Source organism: Liolophura sinensis, chromosome 7 (genome assembly GCF_032854445.1).
Source record: "Liolophura sinensis isolate JHLJ2023 chromosome 7, CUHK_Ljap_v2, whole genome shotgun sequence".
Classification (NCBI taxonomy): Eukaryota; Metazoa; Mollusca; class Polyplacophora; order Chitonida; family Chitonidae; genus Liolophura; species Liolophura sinensis.
In genome coordinates this window covers 10917560-10937890 of record NC_088301.1, presented here as the reverse complement: position 1 = coordinate 10937890, position 20331 = coordinate 10917560, and the positions used below count along the sequence as shown (strand labels likewise).

The window sequence follows — 20331 nt, the reverse complement described above, 5'->3', positions numbered from 1 at the left end:
GTGCGTGAGTGAATGACTGGGGTTTAATGTCGTACTTAACAATTTTTCAGTTATATGACGACGAAGGAGTCCTTAGAGTGTATGCAATGTGCCTCCTTGTTACAGGACGGATTTCCACCGCTCGAGACGCCTTACTGAAGGCAAGTAAGCCACCCTGCCCAAGCCATTATACTGATACAGGTCAAGCATTCGTTGCACTATCCCAATCATGCTGAACACCAAGCGAGAAAGTGGAAGGGACAGAAATATTTTGTTTCCATGTATTCTGACGAAACGTACACTATTGGTTTAATTCACTGTAATATTTTCACAATTTAGGAAAGCAATTCAGACTATCCCAGTCTTTATCAATTCACCTTGCTTTTAAGACACAGATGTTTTGACACCAAAGTAGGTCTTTAAGGTCTTAGGTGTGACTCGACCCAGGATTGACCCTGGGTTTCACAAAGCAGACCAACTGTGCTATCGGGGATGGTGTGACCAAGAGTCACATCCACAGCTATCAGTTGCATTACTACCATACAGACACCATCCAATTAAATTCCAATTAAAAAATAAAATGGATGATTACGGGTGAATTTTTCATTGTTATATATAAATACAATTTATTGCGGATTATTTTTTTGTTATAAAAGGCATTAATCAACAATAATGTCTCAGATAGTGTTAACATACTTATTGTGGTAGGTGACAGCTGCGTAAGCTTCTCGAGAAAACTCTGGACAACTTGACTTGCCAAATATTACCTGTAATGAGCAAAAAAATATGACATGCAACAAAAAATTGGTGGAGAATTTTTTTTTCTTTCTTTCTTTTTTTTAAAACAAGGTCATCACAACTGGATATTAAGCTTGCATATATTTTCTTTTGTCTTTTTTTTTTTTTTTGGTTTATTAATCCTTCACTGACCTGGAGGACTCCATTAAGTCATCTAAATTAATGCCATCATGTTATAATACTGGGTGAAATACACGATCCAATGAAACTGTAACAAACACGACTTTGACCGTAAGTGGTTGAAACCAACAGCTAACCACAATAAAAACCCAACAGTAAAGTTTCTTAAAGGCCAAGAAAACACTAAAGCGAAGTATATGTCAGATGAAAAAACCATTACAAACTGTTCAGGAAAATAGTTTGATTTATTTTTTTTAGACTTTTTTGAACCAAGTGAAATGGTTTCATAACATCAGATTTTACAGTTGTCATTAGTGATATGTTGGCATGAGATAGTCCATTTCAGGGACCATTTGGCGAATGCATTTATAAATCCATATGTGTATGCATTTTGACTGATGAAATCTAGTGGTCTGTGTGCGAAAAAAACCTGATGTGACTTCACTTGTCCCAATATAGTAAGAAAAGGCCTTGTAGAAACCAAGTTGTAGAAGTTTCATGTGAATTTTCCTTGGTTGAAAAAATTCAAACAAAATCAATCAAAGTCTTTTTGTGGACAGTGTGTAATGGTTTTTCCTCTCACATATATTTCACGGTAGTTTTTATGGGGGCGGGAGGCCGGGGGGTCAACAACAGATTGACATATTTTTACAAGTTGGTCCATCAGACATACCGGCTGAGCATTTAACTCCTCCTCTCCTGCCATAAACTGCACCTTGACCGCAATGTTCCTGGCTGACCCTTGTCTGTTTGTGAAGTTCAGGTATTTGGGATAGACGTACATCAAGTTCCTGTAACACATACACTCTGTTCCATCAGAATAGGCATCAAAACTGAGCAAATTTCATCAATCCAATTTCTTGCACATTTTTCTCAGAACACTTGTAACTGAGACTGAAATAAAGGCGACATTATTCAAAATTGTAAAAATTGATTTACAAAATTTTGTGAGGGGTGGATTTGACTTGGGAGACTACAAGCAACATCTACACAGTTTTGTGCTCTACGAAAGAAATGTACACATGTCAGTATATTTACATACCTGTATGTGGAGTACGGTACAAAGACCTCTTTAGGGGGAAACTCCAGAATTTCCCGTGTTGGCCGACACTTGTCATCAGGGTAAGGGTCAACCTTAAACAGTTCAGGGCTGAGGCAGTACTTGGCATCATCAGGGCAAGGGGAAATGTCTAGCTTCAAGGTGCCTGTGACGGAATAGATAACTTCAGTCTGTCAACTCTGTCCAAAACTTTATAAAACAATCGCTGTTTTGATCTTCCAAGGAAACACTGAATACTGATGCTGTAACAATGCAGATGCTAACACATTTTGCTTACCTTTCCTACCTGCCTTCCTCGCAGAATACGGTTGCAACAGCAACCAGAAAATTCTTGACTCTTAGTTTTGAATTTCAAAGGATAGAATGTTGATGACAACTGAAACACTATTAGTTAAATATACATACACTTTAAAATGCTAGGCCTAATTTAGGTGCAGCACAGCCAATACCCTTTTGTTATCCCACAAAGGGCATAGAAATTTAGTCAGGTCGATTTTGATATATTTTTGGGTGGAAAGAAAATTTTTTACCAAATTTTGGAAGGACAGCCTGCGAGCATCAGGCCCTGAGTTAACCTAGATTAGAACATGAGCACTGGAACATACTGAAGACCTTACAAAGTGTGAATTTTATTTATTTCTTTATTTGACTGATTTTTATGCCATACTCAAGAATAATTTCACTTATACGAATACACCAGCATAATGGTGGGAGGCAACCGGGCAGAGCCCAGGGGAAACCTATGACCATCTAGAGGTGTGAATTTGTGTGAATTTAATATTTTTAGAATTTAGACAATTTTTAAAAAAAACAAACCAAAAATCGATTCTCACTACATTGACTACGAATATACCAGTAAGTCAGTACCAAAGGAGCCGTATCGGAGAGGTCATGGTTTTCACCAGACTGTGAGATTTCCTTCACACATAAACCTGACAACTACAATGTATCTTATACGTGAAATATTGCGCAGATGACCCTAATAGTGTTGAGTACTTATTTGATTGGTGTTTTACGCCATACTCAAGAATATTCCACTCACACGACAGCAGTCAGAATTATGGTGGGAGGAAACCGGGTATGGACCATGGGAAACCCACGACCATCTGCAGGTTGCTTACAGACTTTCCAATGTACGGCTGAAGGCGAAGCCAGCATGAGCTGGACTTGCACTATTGACCACTTCTTGTCACCAAGCTCCCACAGATGATGTGAACCCTCATCAAGGGTGGGTTATCAAATATTTATAGGTCTGGCGTTATCACAAATAAAACTGAACCAGTTACCTGGGATACATTTCAATCGTTTGAGAATAGAGGAAGGTCTGCGGAGGTCAGCCAGAAATTTGTACAAATCCTCGTCACTAAGTCGGTCTCCCTCCTGGAAAACAGGACATTTAGTAGATATAACAAGTAGCTTGTATGAAAATACACTGCAATGTACATCTAATCCCCAGAAAGTAAATTACTGCATTTCACAAGTTTGATGTGTAAAAGTGCACGTTCAGAAGCACATAAAGGCCTTAAAATGATCCTTTTTATGCTAATATTTAACTCTTTTCTCATAACATAACTTCACCAAAACACAAAAAAAAAAATGAATCAATCAGAATCAAGAAAAATGTGCCGCATGAAAAATGCTGAACTTCAGATGAAATACAGAAATCAATATAAAAACGACCTTCAGAAATTAGGGATAAGGATAACACCTTTCACAGGTGTTCCTTGATGAGACAGTAGTTCTCGACATGGACTTTAGTAAGATGGATATAAAACTTTCTAGATACCATATGTTTTAGATAAACTAAATAAACAATTTAACTTATCTGGATTCAAATTAACTTTGAAAAATAGGTGATCGTTATATATGCTTAAAAAGAGATCCTTCATATAAAATGGATACCTGGTATAAATTTGATTTTAATTAAAAAAAAATCAGCATGAGAATAAATACAGTTATAAAAGGAGCAGGACAGATACACCTACATGTATATGCTCTGAAGGCTAAAATCCATAATAGTACAGTGGCACAAAACCATGTCCAGGTTTCTGACTGAAAACCTCAGTATGTAGAATTTCATATGTAGTAAAGAAGCCAACAAAATGGTAGGTGTGTAAAGACGTCTGAGAACACCTTTTCAGTTATGCATTTATATGACTGCTGCTCAACACCATATTCAGGAACTGAAATTTCCGGTGTATACCACCGACCGCTGGCAATTTACTACTGGTTGAAGACATGTGGTCTTCAACGAATAGTAATGAGAGAGGGGAACAACAGTTGCTTTCAGATAAGCATACTAACCTGCTTGAAAAAGCTGGACACTGTTAGTGTGACTGGTCGGAAGTTCTCCAAACTTGACCCGTACTCGTCAGGAGACCAACTGCGTCGCTTCTCAAACCCTGGTCGTCCACGGTTCTCCAATGAGCCACGCCGAGCAGCTGTCAGATCATCGCGGGATTTCTTCTTCAGGTTCTCAAAATGAGTGGTCGGGTTGCCAGAGTTTCGCCGATCTTCAAACAGAGAAATTAAATTAGATACTAGTCTGCACTATCTTCCTTGACATAGGCAGAGATCGGCAAGAAATTCCAACACGCTGCTTCACTGTTACACCAAAACACATAACTTAAGAACATAACTGATACCATTCTGTCATTTACTTATTCATTTGTTTATTTATTTAGTGTTTTTCACCTGAAGCCTCTAAAAATGCACTTTCAGGAAGCTCATAAAAACAGTATGCAGTATATGTGGTTGCTATTGTCATACTACAGCAGTGTAGATACTACTACACTTATACTCTGATAGCCAGTTTCATGGATGGAGGCAACCAGAGTATCAGGAGGAAATCGTAGGTTAAGGAAGAAATCAGAGTATCAGGAGGAAATCGTGGGTTAAGGAGTAAATCAGAGTGTCAGGAGGCAACAAGAGTATCAGGAGGAAATCGTGGGTTAAGGAGTAAATCAGAGTATCAGGAGGAAATCATGGGTTAAGGAGTAAATCAGAGTGTCAGGAGGCAACCAGAGTATCAGGAGGAAATCATGGGTTAAGGAGTAAATCAGTGTATCAGGAGGAAATCAGTGTCAGGAGGAATTGTAGGTTAAGGAGTAAATCAGAATATCAGGAGGAAATCATAGGTTAAGGAGGAAATCAGAGTATCAGGAGGAAATCATGGGTTAAGGAGTAAATCAGAGTGTCAGGAGGCAACCAGAGTATCAGGACGAAATCGTGGGTTAAGGAGTAAATCAGAGTATCAGGAGGAAATCATGGGTTAAGGAGTAAATCAGAGTGTCAGGAGGCAACCAGAGTATCAGGAGGAAATCATGGGTTAAGGAGTAAATCAGAGTATCAGGAGGAAATCAGTGTCAGGAGGAATTGTAGGTTAAGGAGTAAATCAGAATATCAGGAGGAAATCGTAGGTTAAGGAGGAAATCAGAGTATCAGGAGGAAATCATGGGTTAAGGAGTAAATCAGAGTGTCAGGAGGAAATCAGTGTCAGGAGGAATTGTAGGTTAAGGAGTAAATCAGAGTGTCGGGAGGAAATCAGAGTATCAGGAGGAAATCTCTGATTAAGGAGGAAATAGAGGGTCAGGAGGAAATTATAATCTTCGGAATCTTCAGGAAACTGAAGTGTCCAGAAGAAATTGGAATGTCGGAACAATATAGGAGTATCAGGAGGAAATTAGAGCATTGGGAGGGAATAGAAGTCTCCAGAAGAGACAGGAGTGTCCAGAGGAAAGCAGGAAGTGTCAAGAAGAAAACTGGAGTGTCAAAAGGAAACAGGACGGTCAGGTGGAAATCAGCTTGTATATATATATATATATATATCATATGTCATAGTATTTAATTTAATCTTTATGCTTACTGTTACTGTATCTGTACTTTTAAAACAATAAAAATTATAAACTCCCAAAACGCTGTTTATTATTCATTTAATCTCTCAAAAAAAAAAAAAAAAAAATCGTCGTCATATGACTGAAAAATTGTTGAGAACAATACTATCAACAACGAACATCTAGCAACTTGTAACCAAGAACAAATTAAGTGCGTGTGAAAAACCACACCAGAACTTTAAATGTCACTGTGATAATGAAATGGATTGAAAAGTCACTCAGTCATTGGTTCACTCAACTTCAATGTTCAACACAATGCAAAATTAATGTCAAAAACACAGAAAATCATACTTTAAATGTCACTGTGACAATAAAAAACAGTAAAGTCAGTGAATGTAAGTTCACTCAATTTCACTGCAAGACGAAATGCTAAATTTATGTTAAAAACACAGGAAGTCCAACTCTGGCAGTAACGGGCAGACTGCAGACACAGAAGAGGCTGTTGTTGTTGTGGTTGTGGTAGTGGTGGAGTGTAGTCCACATAATGGCTGCCTGGATGGAGAGAGCCTGATTCACATGTCTTGTCTGTATAATTTACTCCATCAACATACAATATTATTAAGGGCAGGGAACTGTCGGTTATCCCTCGGCGCTTTGCCTTTGCACGTATTTCCGACACCTGTTTGCAGCATATCTTGCTTCGAGATTGGTTATTTTCAGGTTGTCATCCAGATCGTACATGAAGACCTCACTGACATCCCATTTCTCAAATGTCTTAAAGACTTACGGATTTGTGAGAGATTTTGCACTGAAATTCACATTGTTCAATCTAAAACAGTTAAAAAGGAATAGTAGGAAGTATCCGATGAATTAAAAAAGTAGAAGTTTTGACACATGTTGACAGCTGGTCATTTTGCCTCGGGTTCTAGTCCTGGCAACGCCGACTGGCTAACCTTAATCAGATCACTCGTACATTCCTAAAACAGGTGAGCATCATTGAAGTGGTTAGTGAGGGAATGTAGAGTCAGTTATGATCTCCCAGAAGCCCTTCCTAACTGTCGTTTTATGTAGAATGAAATGCGCGGTGGAGAGCATAAACAAAGCCGTCAGTTAATAAAATCACAGCAAAAGTTACGGTGACTTTCACTAGAGAACATGTCAACTTATAAACCTTTCTTTTCCGGACTACAGATGGCGAACGGAAGTATGTTCGCGTCATTCACAGCAGTGGTAACAAATATATGAACCAAATGACCATTCGCCACTTAATTTGAGCCCTGTTACAGGTTAGTCAACTAAGTCATAGGATGAGATCTCTTTGCATATATCTTCAGTCACATGTTGTTCCTATAGAAATCCAACTGTGATAATGTCAGTTCCAGTCTGGGTGCAAAATTAGGAAATAAATGGTCACAACCCTTCCTTCACTCTAGTACCTCACTGGTCAAAATGTGATACATGCATTAGAAATAAACTTAACTGAACTACCCTCCAAAATTTGCACGAGTAACCCTGAAGAGATAAAGATTTCTGGAATAGTGAAAATGCAGACAAGAGGCTTCTTACCCAAGCTGGCTGTACGTTCAGGGTCCTGTTTTTCCACAGAGCTTTCTCTCTCAATACTGTTGGCCCCATTCACGATGTTCATCAGGTAGATAGCTGTCCAGGCTAGGGGCATGCGATATTTGCCCAGCCTATCACAAAACTGAGCGGCATTACTGCGATACTTCTCCTCCTTAGTCTGCAAAAATCAAAGAGAAAAATTCCCATTATAGATCATCAAACTGATTGATTTATTTATTTAAACCTAACTGATTGAATAAGTGCTAGGGTTTAACGTCGTATTTAACAATTTTTCAGTCATATGACGACGAAGGAGTGCATGTACGTGTAATGTGAATTGTTGTTACAGGACGCATTTCCACCGCTTTATTATCTAGTGCTGCTTTACTGAGACAACTTACCGAAGGCAAGTAAGGCGCTCCACCCGAGACTATATACTGATATGGGTCACCCAGTCATTGCACTATCCCCTTAATGCTGAACACCATGCAAGGAAGCTACAGCATCCTCTTTTAAGGTCTTAGGTGTGAAATTTGAAATTCAACTTGACTGACAAAAATCAGTAAATCAGTCCTTCCCAGCAATGGACATTTCATAAATTTTTAAGCAACATATTTGAGTTTAAAATGGCATTGTTCAGAGGCTTCAGGCTGAAATGGCAATAGTTATGCATGTATTTCACAAAAAAGATTTCTGAAAGCATTTTATACTGACAATACCTTGTCTTCCTTCATATAGGGATCGGCAGCCTCAGTTATGTCCCCTTGCTGAAGAACTTTTTCAAGCTGAAATAAGATTGTAAAAAGACACAGTGTTTCAGACAACAAAACTTTGAACAGGTGCTGTTTTTCTTTAAACCAAACTCTTAACATTTACTGAGAAATGGTTGATGGCACAATTGATAATAGTATATCATTAAGCCTTATTAAACATCTGTGATGCTGAGATTAAGGACATGTAAAAAACATGTGATACTTACCCTGATGACCAGGAAGACATCTGGGGAGGGGTAGGTGATACTGAAGGTACACACTCGACTCCGAGTAGAGGTATCCTGATGGGGGACATGCTGGCTGATCATAGCTTTGATGGGATCAGGGTTCAAGTCAAAGTAAAAGTTCTCGGATATCTACAACAACAACAACAACTACATGTACACAAGTATCCAGATTCCTGTGTACATATGTATGTATCTATCTATTTATGCATTAGGATTAGGCGGTACTTAACAATTCTTCAGTCATATGACAATGACGAGCCATAATGTGTCAGTACACATACTGTGTTTTCTTATAGCAGGGCGAGACCATGCCGCCAAAGTGCTGCCACCATTGAAGTATCATGCCGCAGACACCACACATGACATCCCACTCAGTCACATTATACTGACACCGGGCCTGCCATTTCTGTTTCCTTTGCTCTATCATTCTCTGTGCTGAGCACCAAGCGAGGCAGCATCAAGTACCATTTTTACAGTCCTTGGTAAGACACAGGTTTGATCCCGGGTCTTCAGACTTTGAGAAGGACACTAACTAATGGGAATCCTAGATTTCTGTGGTAACTTCAAGAAAACCTGTAACTTGTCAAAATTGCTCCAGGTATTAAGACTGCTTGATGGGGAGGGAGAGAGGAAGATTAATGATGCCACAGCATAAGGTAGAGCAACTTAGGTGACCTAGAATTTCACCACTGGTCAAGCTCCACATTTTGCGTGGATCTGAAGGTTGCTTAATGCTTAACTGAAAAATGTGATTTTCAGCACCAAAAACGATATTTTGTGACACTTAATTGTTTCGAAAAATGCACAGTTTGGGCTGAAATTTTAGGTCCTCCACAATATGTTCAACTGACCAGTGTTATACACATATTGAAGATGGCAGTCTGTCCAGGGGGAAGTAAACCACCACTGCTAAACACACTAAACACTACATATTCACAACTGATGCCACATTAGGTAAGTTTATTTATTTATTTATTTGATCAGTGTTCTAAGCCATACTAGGGAATATTTCACTTATACTATGGTGGGAGGAAACTGGTCAGGATCCCGACTGAAACCCACGACCATCTGCAGGTTGCTGGAAGAGCTTCCCACGAAACAGCTCAAGAAGAATATCGGGTAAGTAGTTGATGTTAAGATCATCAGGTAAGCAGTAGGTTGATTAACAAACAAAACGGCTTTATTATACAACTGCTTGTCACAGCTATAAATATCCAATGCCCAACAAGCTAGAACATATGGCCTTGTTCATGTATTTAGAAAAGAGCAAGAATTGAACGATTAGGGATGAGTCAGGCCTGTTCTTTTTTTTTTTTTTGGCCTTTTTTAAATTTAAATGACATTCCACCCAGTGATGACAATTCCTTTTCTGCTTAAATGACTTGTATGACACTAATCACTCACTTTTTTCCTCTCTCGAGCATCATATAGAGCCATGGTGGCAAAGACAGGCTCCACTTCTAATTCCAGCCTGTCAAACACAAAACAACTCCTGTTACAGTCCACACTCTAAACAGCGCATGTGCCGCTCTCTACGTTAGCTTTACATCACTACCACCACTAGCAAATTTTTACAGAAATCTTGACTAACACCAAGGTCACTACGGTGATGGTGAGGTAGGAAGTGATGTCAGCAGACATAAAAACTCTGTCTCAGCTTTTGTTTCTGATGATATTTTATACATATGCATTTTCCTTATCCATAGTATGCAAGCCTACAACATAATCCCAAACAAAATCTGAAACAATTTTACTGATGAATGACGACTGAATAGTTCAACATGAGGACACCAGTGGTGAGACAAAGTCTAAACAAGCCAACGTGCATCACACAAGCTCCAAAGGTCAGGCTTGTCTAGTGGTGGCAGTGATGTAAAGTAATACCATGTCGATTTACATAAAACCTTGTGATAAAATATTAAGAACAATAAAATAAAATCTACAATATGAAAATTGCTAGAGACATTAACAACTCAAAGGAAAACAAAATTTAAATATCAATCAAATACCACTGAAAAGAGTATGCTTTTCCTCGCAAGTGCATGCCATAAAAAAATTTTTTATGTGTACCTCAAGTTGATAAATTATAAATCAGGGATTTACCGGACGCAAAAAACATGCGTCTCTGACGCATGTTTTTTGACTTGGACGCAAAAAATGCATCAGCAGGGGTCCCATGGGACGCAACAAAAAAAACCCCCAAAATTTACAACCACATCCAAGTGCCCATGGAAGCTGATTTAGTCACTAAAATAATTCATGTATCCAGTTATTTTCATAAACCAGCATCCACGTGTTCTACGTTAGCAACATGGCACATCCAGCGCTAAAAATAGCACGCGTGGCCTACAATTGTGACGTATGCTGCTAGAGGGGGATCAATGAATTGACGCACTGCTTCAATGCACACAGCACGCGCTGTAAAGTGTAAGCGGTCCGCTGAGCAAATGTGCTATCATTCAAAGCAAATCATGAGCAAACAGTCCAAGTTGTCAAAGTTTTTCGGCAGTGGATCCGAGTCTAGCCACACTGTTGTCATACGTGATTCTGAATCACCTGAGCCGGCTGAAGCTGAAAAAACTTCACACACTGACACAGACGCGGTATCGGCACCTAAACAGGCTCGCACTCAATCGTTTCAAACCGAATGGCAAATGAAATTTCCATGGTTGAGTAGGGCCAACTCCGAATCCCAGGCCTCGGGTATGATATGTAACACTTGTAAAAGTGCAAATTTTGACAATTCCTTCACAACAAACCAGGGCTGTTGTAACTTTCAACTCAGCGCATTGTCCCGCCATCAAGATTCTAAACAACACATCGAGGCTGTACAGATTTTACATATGCGCTCTCACACAGATGCGGCCATGAAAAAAGTTCGAAGTCAGCCAAAATACGTACGACGAAAAAATGAACAGCCAAATGATTCAGCTAAGAACTGTTTTTGTGATGGCCAAAAATAACATTGCCGCTGATAATTTTCGAGACCTAATGGACTTGCAAGTTTTGAATGGTGTAAAAGTGAAGCAGTACTACAAACGGCCGCAAATTGTCTCCGAAATGGAGGAGTGTATAGAACAAGTCGCGGAGGAAAGCATTCCTGACAAATTACAGGCAAGTGACTTCATTGGCATAATGTTGGACGAGACTTGTGATGTATCAGTGGAAAAAAAAATTGCCATTTATGTTAGATACATTGACAATGGAGAAGTGCATGTGTCGTTTATAGGCAATGAACGTATAACAGACGGTACCGCTGCTGGTATTGAAACTGCCATTATCTCAGTTTTGGAAAGGAAAAACATTTGCCAGGATGACATGCAGAAAGTCCTTGGTCTGGGAACTGACGGAGCGGCTGTAATGACTGGTCGTCACAATGGACTCGGCGCAAAACTGGGCCATCGAAATAAGAATATTGTCCATATCCACTGCGTGGCTCACCGTTTGAATTTAGCTGTATCCCAGGCAGGAAAGTCGATTGAGTATTGCAAAGAACTATCACACCATGATCCACTCACTCTATCAGTTTTACAGGGATTCTTCTGTCAGATACGATAAGCTAAGAAACTACAAACTGTTCTTAACGGCAAGGCAAAACAAATCGTGGAACCCACATCTGTTCGTTGGCTTTCTATTGAGTCTGCTGTGAAAATGATTCTAGACAGTTATTGTGCCATTATGCTCTCCCTTGATGCGGAAAAATCACCGAAAGCAGTAGGACTATCCAAATTTATTGGCAATTCATTGTTCCTGTTGTTCACAGCCCTCCTCATTGACATTTTAACAGCCATTGGAATTCTAAGTCTTACGTTCCAGAAAGATGCCGTCAACCTTTCTCATATCAAACACAGTGTTACTTCTGCCAAGAACACATTGATTGACATGAGAAAAGGGTCCAGCAAGGTTACGGAAGTCCTCAATGCTTTGGGTGAGATGCCAACAACAGGAGAGGCAGCCAAGTACCATGATGTGAATGTTACAGATAATAACATTCTCAGGCAAAGGTTTAATGATATCAGAAATGCCTACCTGGATAAGCTCAGCAGTAACCTTGATGACAGGTTTCCCAGTGACATGTTAGACAAGCTTGAATGTTTTGATGTCCTGTTCAACCCAGGGCGATACCCTAGTGACCTTAACCTCTTAGATTATGGTGTGCAACAGTTTGGTGTGTTAGTAGAGCTTTACCAAGAGCTTGTTAACAAAGAGAGAATGGAAGCTAGCTTTCTACAGTTCAAACACTTAGCTAAGTCATACCAACTGCTTTCATTTGAAGCTTTTGTGAAAGTGTTGATCAGAGAGTTTAATGAAGAGTTTCCTGACTTTGTGTTACTTGGCAAAATTGCATTCGTGCTTCCAGTTTCCTCTGCCCCATGTGAGAGGGGATTTTCCATCCATAATGCAATCAAGAACAAATCCAGGAACCGGATAACCCCAGAACGTCTAAACAGGCTGATGTTTATCAAACTGAATGGTGGCAGTGTGGAGCACTTTGACTTTGCCAGAGCAGCCAAAATTTTCACTGACATGAAAAAAAGACTTCCTCATTAATAAGTACTCTCAGTGTACAGTTAGTCAGACTGTCACTCAAGGCCACTCAGTGACTATATAAGTGATAATCATAACATAAATTGAGAGTTTGACTTTAATGATAGAGAAAAAAAAGTCTTTGTAACATTGAAAAAAATAAACAGAGCACAAAGGTCATTAATATATATATGTGTTTTTATAGGTCATTTATATATTAAAAATTCATTGGACCCCCATTATGGTATGTGGGACCCCACTTTTTTTTGGAATGGGGTCCATTGGACCCCACAAAAATTACAGCCAGTTAAAACCCTGATAAATAGAGTCAGCGCCAAAATCCTCAGTGCAATTTGTACATTTCCCATAGAACTCTTCTTCTCAGAAGTTAGCGAACAGTACATTTTGTTTTCCGCTTGACAATAGGGAAACCGGAATGTTGAACGTAGGTTCCAAGTTTACACAAACAAGCCAGGAGTTTTAAGGACTCTCACTGGCTTAGAGGCAACACACCCCCAGCATAAATTACAGGGTGTTAAAGATGAAGGACGCGCTGGACTCATCGATTTATGTCAGCTTTGCCATTTTACGTGCTTTACGTGTATGGCGAGGAAAAATCGCAAAATTATGCAGAAGGCACCACCAGATAGAAAAAAATATGCTCTTTTCATCCTATAGTGTCATGTTTTTAAGTTTTCTTCTCCTGTAAGACCGAACAATGGAACAAAACAGAAGCTTACTTGAGTTGCAGACATTTGACAAGAATTCTGTGGCCAAAGTGTTCCATGGGTATGCCTGCAGGTAATCTCCGCTCTACAACCTCCTCCTGCAACATACAATCAATCAATCACAGATCAATCAGAGCAAGAGGTTAGAGATGACATAGCAAACTACATTTTACCTAAGTTTGACAAACTCACCTGTCCTCTCATATTGGGCCACTATCATGATAAGCAGAAAAAATTAGCTAGTCCAAAACAGTCATATACAACTGCATTTGCCACAATTATTCATTATTTTATTTCAAAGATGTTTACACAAATGCTTACTGTTATGTCAGGCAGTCACGTTGACAAATGAAGGGAGGCAAATCCATGTCACCTGATACATTTCTCATGCACTTTATGGCAATCAGGATGTATCTACCCTAATTCCTCAACCTTTTTGCATGAGAAAGAGTAACTTTCAGTGCAATTTATGATTGGTAATTTGATTTTGGAGACAAAGGAGAGGAAGCCAGCATGAGCTGGACTTGAACTCACAGCAACTGCATCGGCTCATAGGTCATTAACTGGATCATCAGCCAGTGCACTGGCACACTAACCACCTTGGCCACCTTGGCCTCAAAAAACATAAATAAAGCAATAAATAAATCAATGAAGCCATAAATAAATATTTATCCCTATGCTTCTAATCACCAACACACATGTTCTCACCTCGTCCTGTTTAGGGAAGAGACTGAATAGTGCGTCCTGCCTCTGCTGCTCACGCTGCTTGTCATTCATCCCGTCAATTTCCTCTGGGTCAATGCGGTCCAGCAGGTTTGGGAGGAGGGGGTCAGCCTGCGAGTTCTTCAGATCAAATATACTGCTGGCCCAGCTCCCACGGGGCGTGTCACTCATGTGGATGGACTGGCGCTTTGGCGAGTCCTCCTGAAATAGATCATTACACAGCGGACTTTGAATGTATGAATGAATGATTGTGACTTAATGCGACAGCAGACTTTGATATAGTTATTTATTTATTTGATTGGTGTTTTACGATGTAGACACATGATGTACCCTTGTACTTGTGCACAACTAATGTCTGGTCAAAATCCATAAATATAATCATGTATTCTAAATGAATCAAGGCGAAAGATAGGAGAAAACTACCTATAGTGAAGCTAAAGAGGTTTCTTCAACTTCCTGATGACAAAATAACTTTGTGTACTCCGGTCACAAAATGGGACAGAACTGCACACAAAATTAGAGTCAAAAAGTAGATAATAACTAAATATAAAGCAATTTTCAATTATTCACAATTTCTACATTTCAACAATTCGTAACCTGAAAAACTCCCATCCCCAACTTAACCAAATCACAGAGTTGTCTAACCTTGTCCGAGCCTGAGTCCTCCACATCAATTTCATACTCCTGGGGCTCGGCATGTTCTGCAACACGGTCCTTGTTCTGTACTGTAGAGCTGTACACTTCATATCTGAGAAACAAAGGGATGATGATGTATGTCCACCAGGCTGAAGGTTCAGAGTGACCTGCCACTAGTTCACCACCAAAACGCCTTTAGAAGACTGCTAGCACCCCATTACCAATCATCTAGCCTGCATCTACTGACAGTGTAGATTTAATGTTGTGAATATGGTGTTCAGACGACCTAAGTTTTTACAACTTCACTCATTCACCACATGCTCACTACAGACAAACCATTGGCTCAGTACAAGCAAACCACTGGCTCACTACAAACAAACGACGAATAGCCTAGGATGCCACTGACCCTTACTTGGTCTGTAATTACACAGAGAGTGACATGAAGGCAAAAACACATTGATTTAACATAACTCTTTCAAAACACGAAACCAGCACAAATCATTTGACAACAAGTCATTTTAACACAGCTTACCTGTACATTGTATATCCTGTAAATGACAGCTTGATATCAACCTGGGAACCTACCTTCTGGTGACCACAGTATAGTCTGAGGTGTAACCTTTGACACAGTCATACACATGGGGGTCATTTTCATATCTGAAGGATTTAAAAGAACACCACAAAATAAGAATAAAAATAATCTAAACCAAACAAACCAGTTAACAATATCAAATTAATGTTCACTGTATCAGTGCATCTGCTGTTCATCCTTTCCTCCACCCATCATTAAACTGTATGTCATTAAATATAGCAATTTCTCTTGAATAATTCAATTTGGCTACATGTATGTCAGCCTTGTGGTTTCGCACAACCATCTTGCTGATTATCTTTAATAAATGATCCTGGCCATCATTAAAAATAATGCAGCTGGGCATAACTCAACCCACCTTCCAAAAATAGCCCTGTTCTTTATTGGTCTTTTGATGGGATGGGATTTGTCTCAATATGAGGCTATTTAAAGTTCTCATCTTTTTGATTCTTCAAAATAAACAAAAACTTTCCCTGCCAACCTGCCAACCAATCTTTTTCAACGATGACTTCAGCTACTGAACAAGAAAATTCTAAATGTAAGTTCATAAGCCTGGAAACTCTGAATGTACTTTCTTAAGCCTGAAAACTCTGAATGTACGTTATTAAGATTAGAAACTTACCCTGGTTCTGGAACCACAGGATATAACGTCCTGCAGGTTTTGTTCTGAACCTGAACTTCTATGTCATCATCAGGGAAGACCAATAATTTACGGAACGGGTCTCTGTTTATCTCACTGTGGTTGTCAGCCACAAATTCCTCATAGTTTGGCGGTTCGACCCAGAAGGCACCATGAACCTGGGAAAAATAAAATGAAAAAGGCTCTTCAGCTTACACCATTCGATGTAGCTATCTCACAAATCATATATTCACTGGAACCTATGGTATTTGTTTTATGGTAAGCAAAATTTAACATGTTAAAGAATTACCATGTACATAACCATGCATAATGTGTAATGCAAACTGATTTTCATACAACACTGATCACCAAGTTTACATTTTGCAATGTCATCCTGAAGGTCAGTTCTCTGAACTAAACTGAAGGATAGCCTTACACTTCTACTGTTAGAAGAAAAGACATCCTTTTTTTTATCAGGAAAAGGGCTGTTTTTACAATTTACTAGTTTATGTGCAATCCCTCTGAACAGCCTTAAATTCAGGTTCATTAATTCCATTTTTCATTTGCCACTTGCATACAGGATTCAAAACAGAACCATTATAGGTGTCCAGCCCAAGTAATCTAGGTGTGCCACATTTTTATGGCAAACTTTACAGCTGCTGTCATTCTCAAGTATATTTCTAAAATTTAAAATGATTGTTCAGATTGAACCAATAATTTTCAAATAGATTTCTAAAATTTAACAAAACTGTGCAAATGGAGCTTATAGTTTAATTAATTTGACTGTTCAGATGGAACTCATTTATTTATTTCTTTCACTGTTGTTTTCATTTGATTTGATTGGTGTTTGACGCTGTACTCAAGAATATTTCACTTATACGATGGCAGCCAGCACTATGGTGGGAGGTAACCCACAACCATCTGCAGGTTGCTGCAAGACCTTCCCACATAGGGCCAGCACGAAATGGACTTGAACTCACAGCGACCACATTGGTGAGAGGCTCTTGGGTCATTGCACTGCACTGCTGTACTAACCACCTCAACCACAGAGGTCTGGATTGGTGTTTTAAGCCTCACTCAGATGGAACCAGTTGACTGACCTTATCTACAGAGCCGGACAGGTTCAGACCACTGATGCTCTTCTTCAGCTCTGGTGTCACTAATGAACTTGACGACACCTGTTTTCTGACTTCTGCTGCTCCTTGTCTGTAAATATAGTCACAATATTTGACCACAATGACAAACGAAAATTTCATATGCAGTCATATCAAAAGTGAGTTGGTTGATTGCTAAATGAACCAAGTTTTCCAACATGGTAAGTAAGCCCTATTTCAGTTCTACAATAAATCTTCCGAGAATGAGAGCCACAGAAATGTGTGAAACAAAGGTAGCAGATTGCAGGAAGGCATGTCACTTTACACTGGAATTTTTATTTCAAATAGGGTTTGTCACCATCTCCAACCTAACCAGTCTGGCACCATAAACAAGAACTTAGCCTGAACAAACTTAGACTGAATAAATAGGAAATAAAAAGACAGATAAAAAGACAGCAAATTAATTGGTGGTGTCATCAAGGGTAGCAAATTAAATTGATAGTATATACGAGATTCAACTACAAAATGACCATTAAGAATGACACGGAAATGAGTAGAGGAGGCGAATTTGATTGCGTTGTCTGGGAAGGAGGTGGGAGTGTGAAATCCACACTACTTTGGAGAGGCAGGGATGGACATCACTTCTGTCAGAATTTTAATACAGCACACTCACTGGGTTCATCCAGACTGACTACCGTTACACCAACCCACAAGTTAAATGAGAGCAATTATTTTCTGATAATTATTAGAACAGTGCATGCCTGGGTGATCGCTGTAGGGTCGTTCTCGCCTTGCGTATCACAACATATATATGCAACATTTGCCACTGAAACAGTCAAAGTGACATCCGGAGCCTTGTTGTTGTTGTTGTTCAGAGCACAACTCTTTGTCTAGTATTTACCATCTTCTAAGCGACTGCTGTGTCGCCAACAGCCAGTGTAAGTTTTAAATACAACAATAACGTAAATATTAATCAATATAAGTCATTAAATCAGGGCTTACTTGTTCAGTTTTTGAGCAAAAGCTCTCTGACCCGGAGATGCCATTTCCATTTTGTCTGCAGTCTCCGCACAGATGCACAGACTGCTAATCTAAACACAAGATAAACATAGACATGTAACCTGAGTGGGAAATCTGTGTTGTGGAAGGCATTTAAAATCCGAACGCGGATCGCTTTGATTAATATACATTTTATGAATTTTAGCACCTCATAAATGTCATGTCAGGGATGACATTTGTCCTTTAGGTCTGGGAATGAAACGTGACCAGAGAAGAGGTACACACAGACCTACGGAATGGGCCACAATGACGACATGCGGGTTCAATCCGAGGCCCCGCTCTCTGTGGGCTGCCGTTCTGCTGTTTATTCCGTATTTTTAAAGCTTTCAAATATTTTCAAAGCTATAAAAATAATTTTTAAATGTTTCACAGTTTTGAAAACAAACTTTTATTAAGGCTTTAAAATCGTTTCAAAGGTTTGAAAATAAATTTCTGAAATTTAAAAAATAAATTGAAATTACAATGACTGCTGCGGCGATTGTAATGACTGATTCACATACAGCGCATTTGCACCGTCACTGCCACAACTGATGTATACAAGCCTCATCTCTGAAGCCTGTGCGACGCATGTAGGTTTGTTTAGGCTTAGCCTCATCCCTCATCAGCATTCATTAATAACATCGTTTCAGATATTGGTTAGAATCATGTTGTGGATACTTTAGATAAATAAAATGCACGTGTTTAGAGTATTTTTTAGAAAAAAACGAGTTTTTGCTTTTTCTGACCTCACTTCCTGCTATATCACTGTGAGTGCTTGGGGTTTAACGTCGTACTTAATAATTTTCCATGATTATAGTACCAGATAGTTAAGGAAAATCCGATAAATGTTAACACTGATAAAATTTTCTTTTAGAAATAGCTTAGACAAATGACTGGAAATATTCTGTCAAGCAAAATACTGGTTTGTTTGACGGAAAGGAGTAACCGAAGGCCTCCGTAAAAGAGGCGATCTCGGTTCCCGCTCCTCGGGCCGGAACACTTTATATTCTACAGATGTTACTGCACCTTGCATTTCTTATAGCTTTAAAAATCATTTTCAGAGCTTTAAGATTATTTTTAGAGCTTTTTAAAAATTATGTTTATTTTTAGCTTTAAAATTATATTCATCAGTGAAAGCTTTAAAATAATTTTTCAAAGCTTTAATAATGATTTCCAAACTAGCACAGTGTCCCGTCAATACTATTTGCATTGTATTGTAATGGTGGGTCTTTATTGATTTACAGATTCCCATGTACCATGCAGACTTAGTCGGTCAACATATAGACTAAAATTCCTGAATCTGAAATTGAAATTCACGGTACAGTAGCTTGATTGCAGCTGAAGGCGGGATGTGTAGTTTTCATAATTACGAATTTCGCTGCATACGTCAGGTATGGACAAAATGGCAAGCTTATATAAGGCCATGCATGCAAATACGTCGAATGTATATATAGCGTAATACTGAAACCAAATTCACGAGCGTGCAGCTAGAGGCTATAATTGGTGACCCGAGTTTTGTTGAATATGATATGTTGATGGTATATACATGTACATGTTGTATCCTGTACAAGTATTACGCAGTAAGTCGTATTTATTTTGGGAGTACAGATATAACCTGTATATTCGTTTCCCCATGCAGAACCTTGTGGAAGCCAGATAAGGTCATCATAGTACTATTGTACCATCGTACCAAAGCCAGGCGATGGCACGAAACGATGCGAAGCGATGGCACAATGGCAGGAAAGCAATGACACGATGGCACGAAGCCATGGTACGATGCTAGCATCGTGTCATCACTTTGTGCCATCGATACTTAAGCATTTAAATATTTAAAATGCTTTGGCGTATACGTTTACATAGTCCTGATATGCTGGTCTAATGAATCCTTTAGATGAGTGGGTTTTATACAGCGTTATCATATTGTGCATAAATATGCCATATGAAAAGGTACATGTATATTATATAGTCCACCATGTACATTCATGGCGATCGACCAAAGGTTTGCTCCTGGGCAACACTCGGTT

General features: G+C 39.2%; 1 protein-coding gene across 3 annotated transcripts in view; it reads right to left on the bottom strand.

Moving 5' to 3' along the window:
- LOC135469750 (dedicator of cytokinesis protein 7-like) overlaps window positions 1-18317 on the bottom strand; it is a 65618-nt gene extending 47301 nt beyond the window's left edge. For all 3 annotated transcript variants that reach the window (XM_064748330.1, XM_064748329.1, XM_064748331.1), the window contains exons 1-16: window positions 18272-18317; window positions 17276-17381; window positions 16179-16354; window positions 15553-15624; window positions 14977-15079; window positions 14317-14532; window positions 13621-13706; window positions 9758-9824; window positions 8333-8482; window positions 8073-8138; window positions 7357-7531; window positions 4262-4470; window positions 3244-3337; window positions 1940-2102; window positions 1571-1688; window positions 676-746 (exon numbers count right to left, since the gene is read on the bottom strand). In XM_064748330.1, coding sequence (XP_064604400.1) covers window positions 676-746; window positions 1571-1688; window positions 1940-2102; window positions 3244-3337; window positions 4262-4470; window positions 7357-7531; window positions 8073-8138; window positions 8333-8482; window positions 9758-9824; window positions 13621-13706; window positions 14317-14532; window positions 14977-15079; window positions 15553-15624; window positions 16179-16354; window positions 17276-17381; window positions 18272-18315 — 1916 coding nt within the window. In that variant the 5' untranslated portion in view covers window positions 18316-18317. The remainder of the gene's footprint in view (window positions 1-675; window positions 747-1570; window positions 1689-1939; window positions 2103-3243; window positions 3338-4261; window positions 4471-7356; window positions 7532-8072; window positions 8139-8332; window positions 8483-9757; window positions 9825-13620; window positions 13707-14316; window positions 14533-14976; window positions 15080-15552; window positions 15625-16178; window positions 16355-17275; window positions 17382-18271) is intronic.
- Window positions 18318-20331: the final 2014 nt, after the last annotated feature.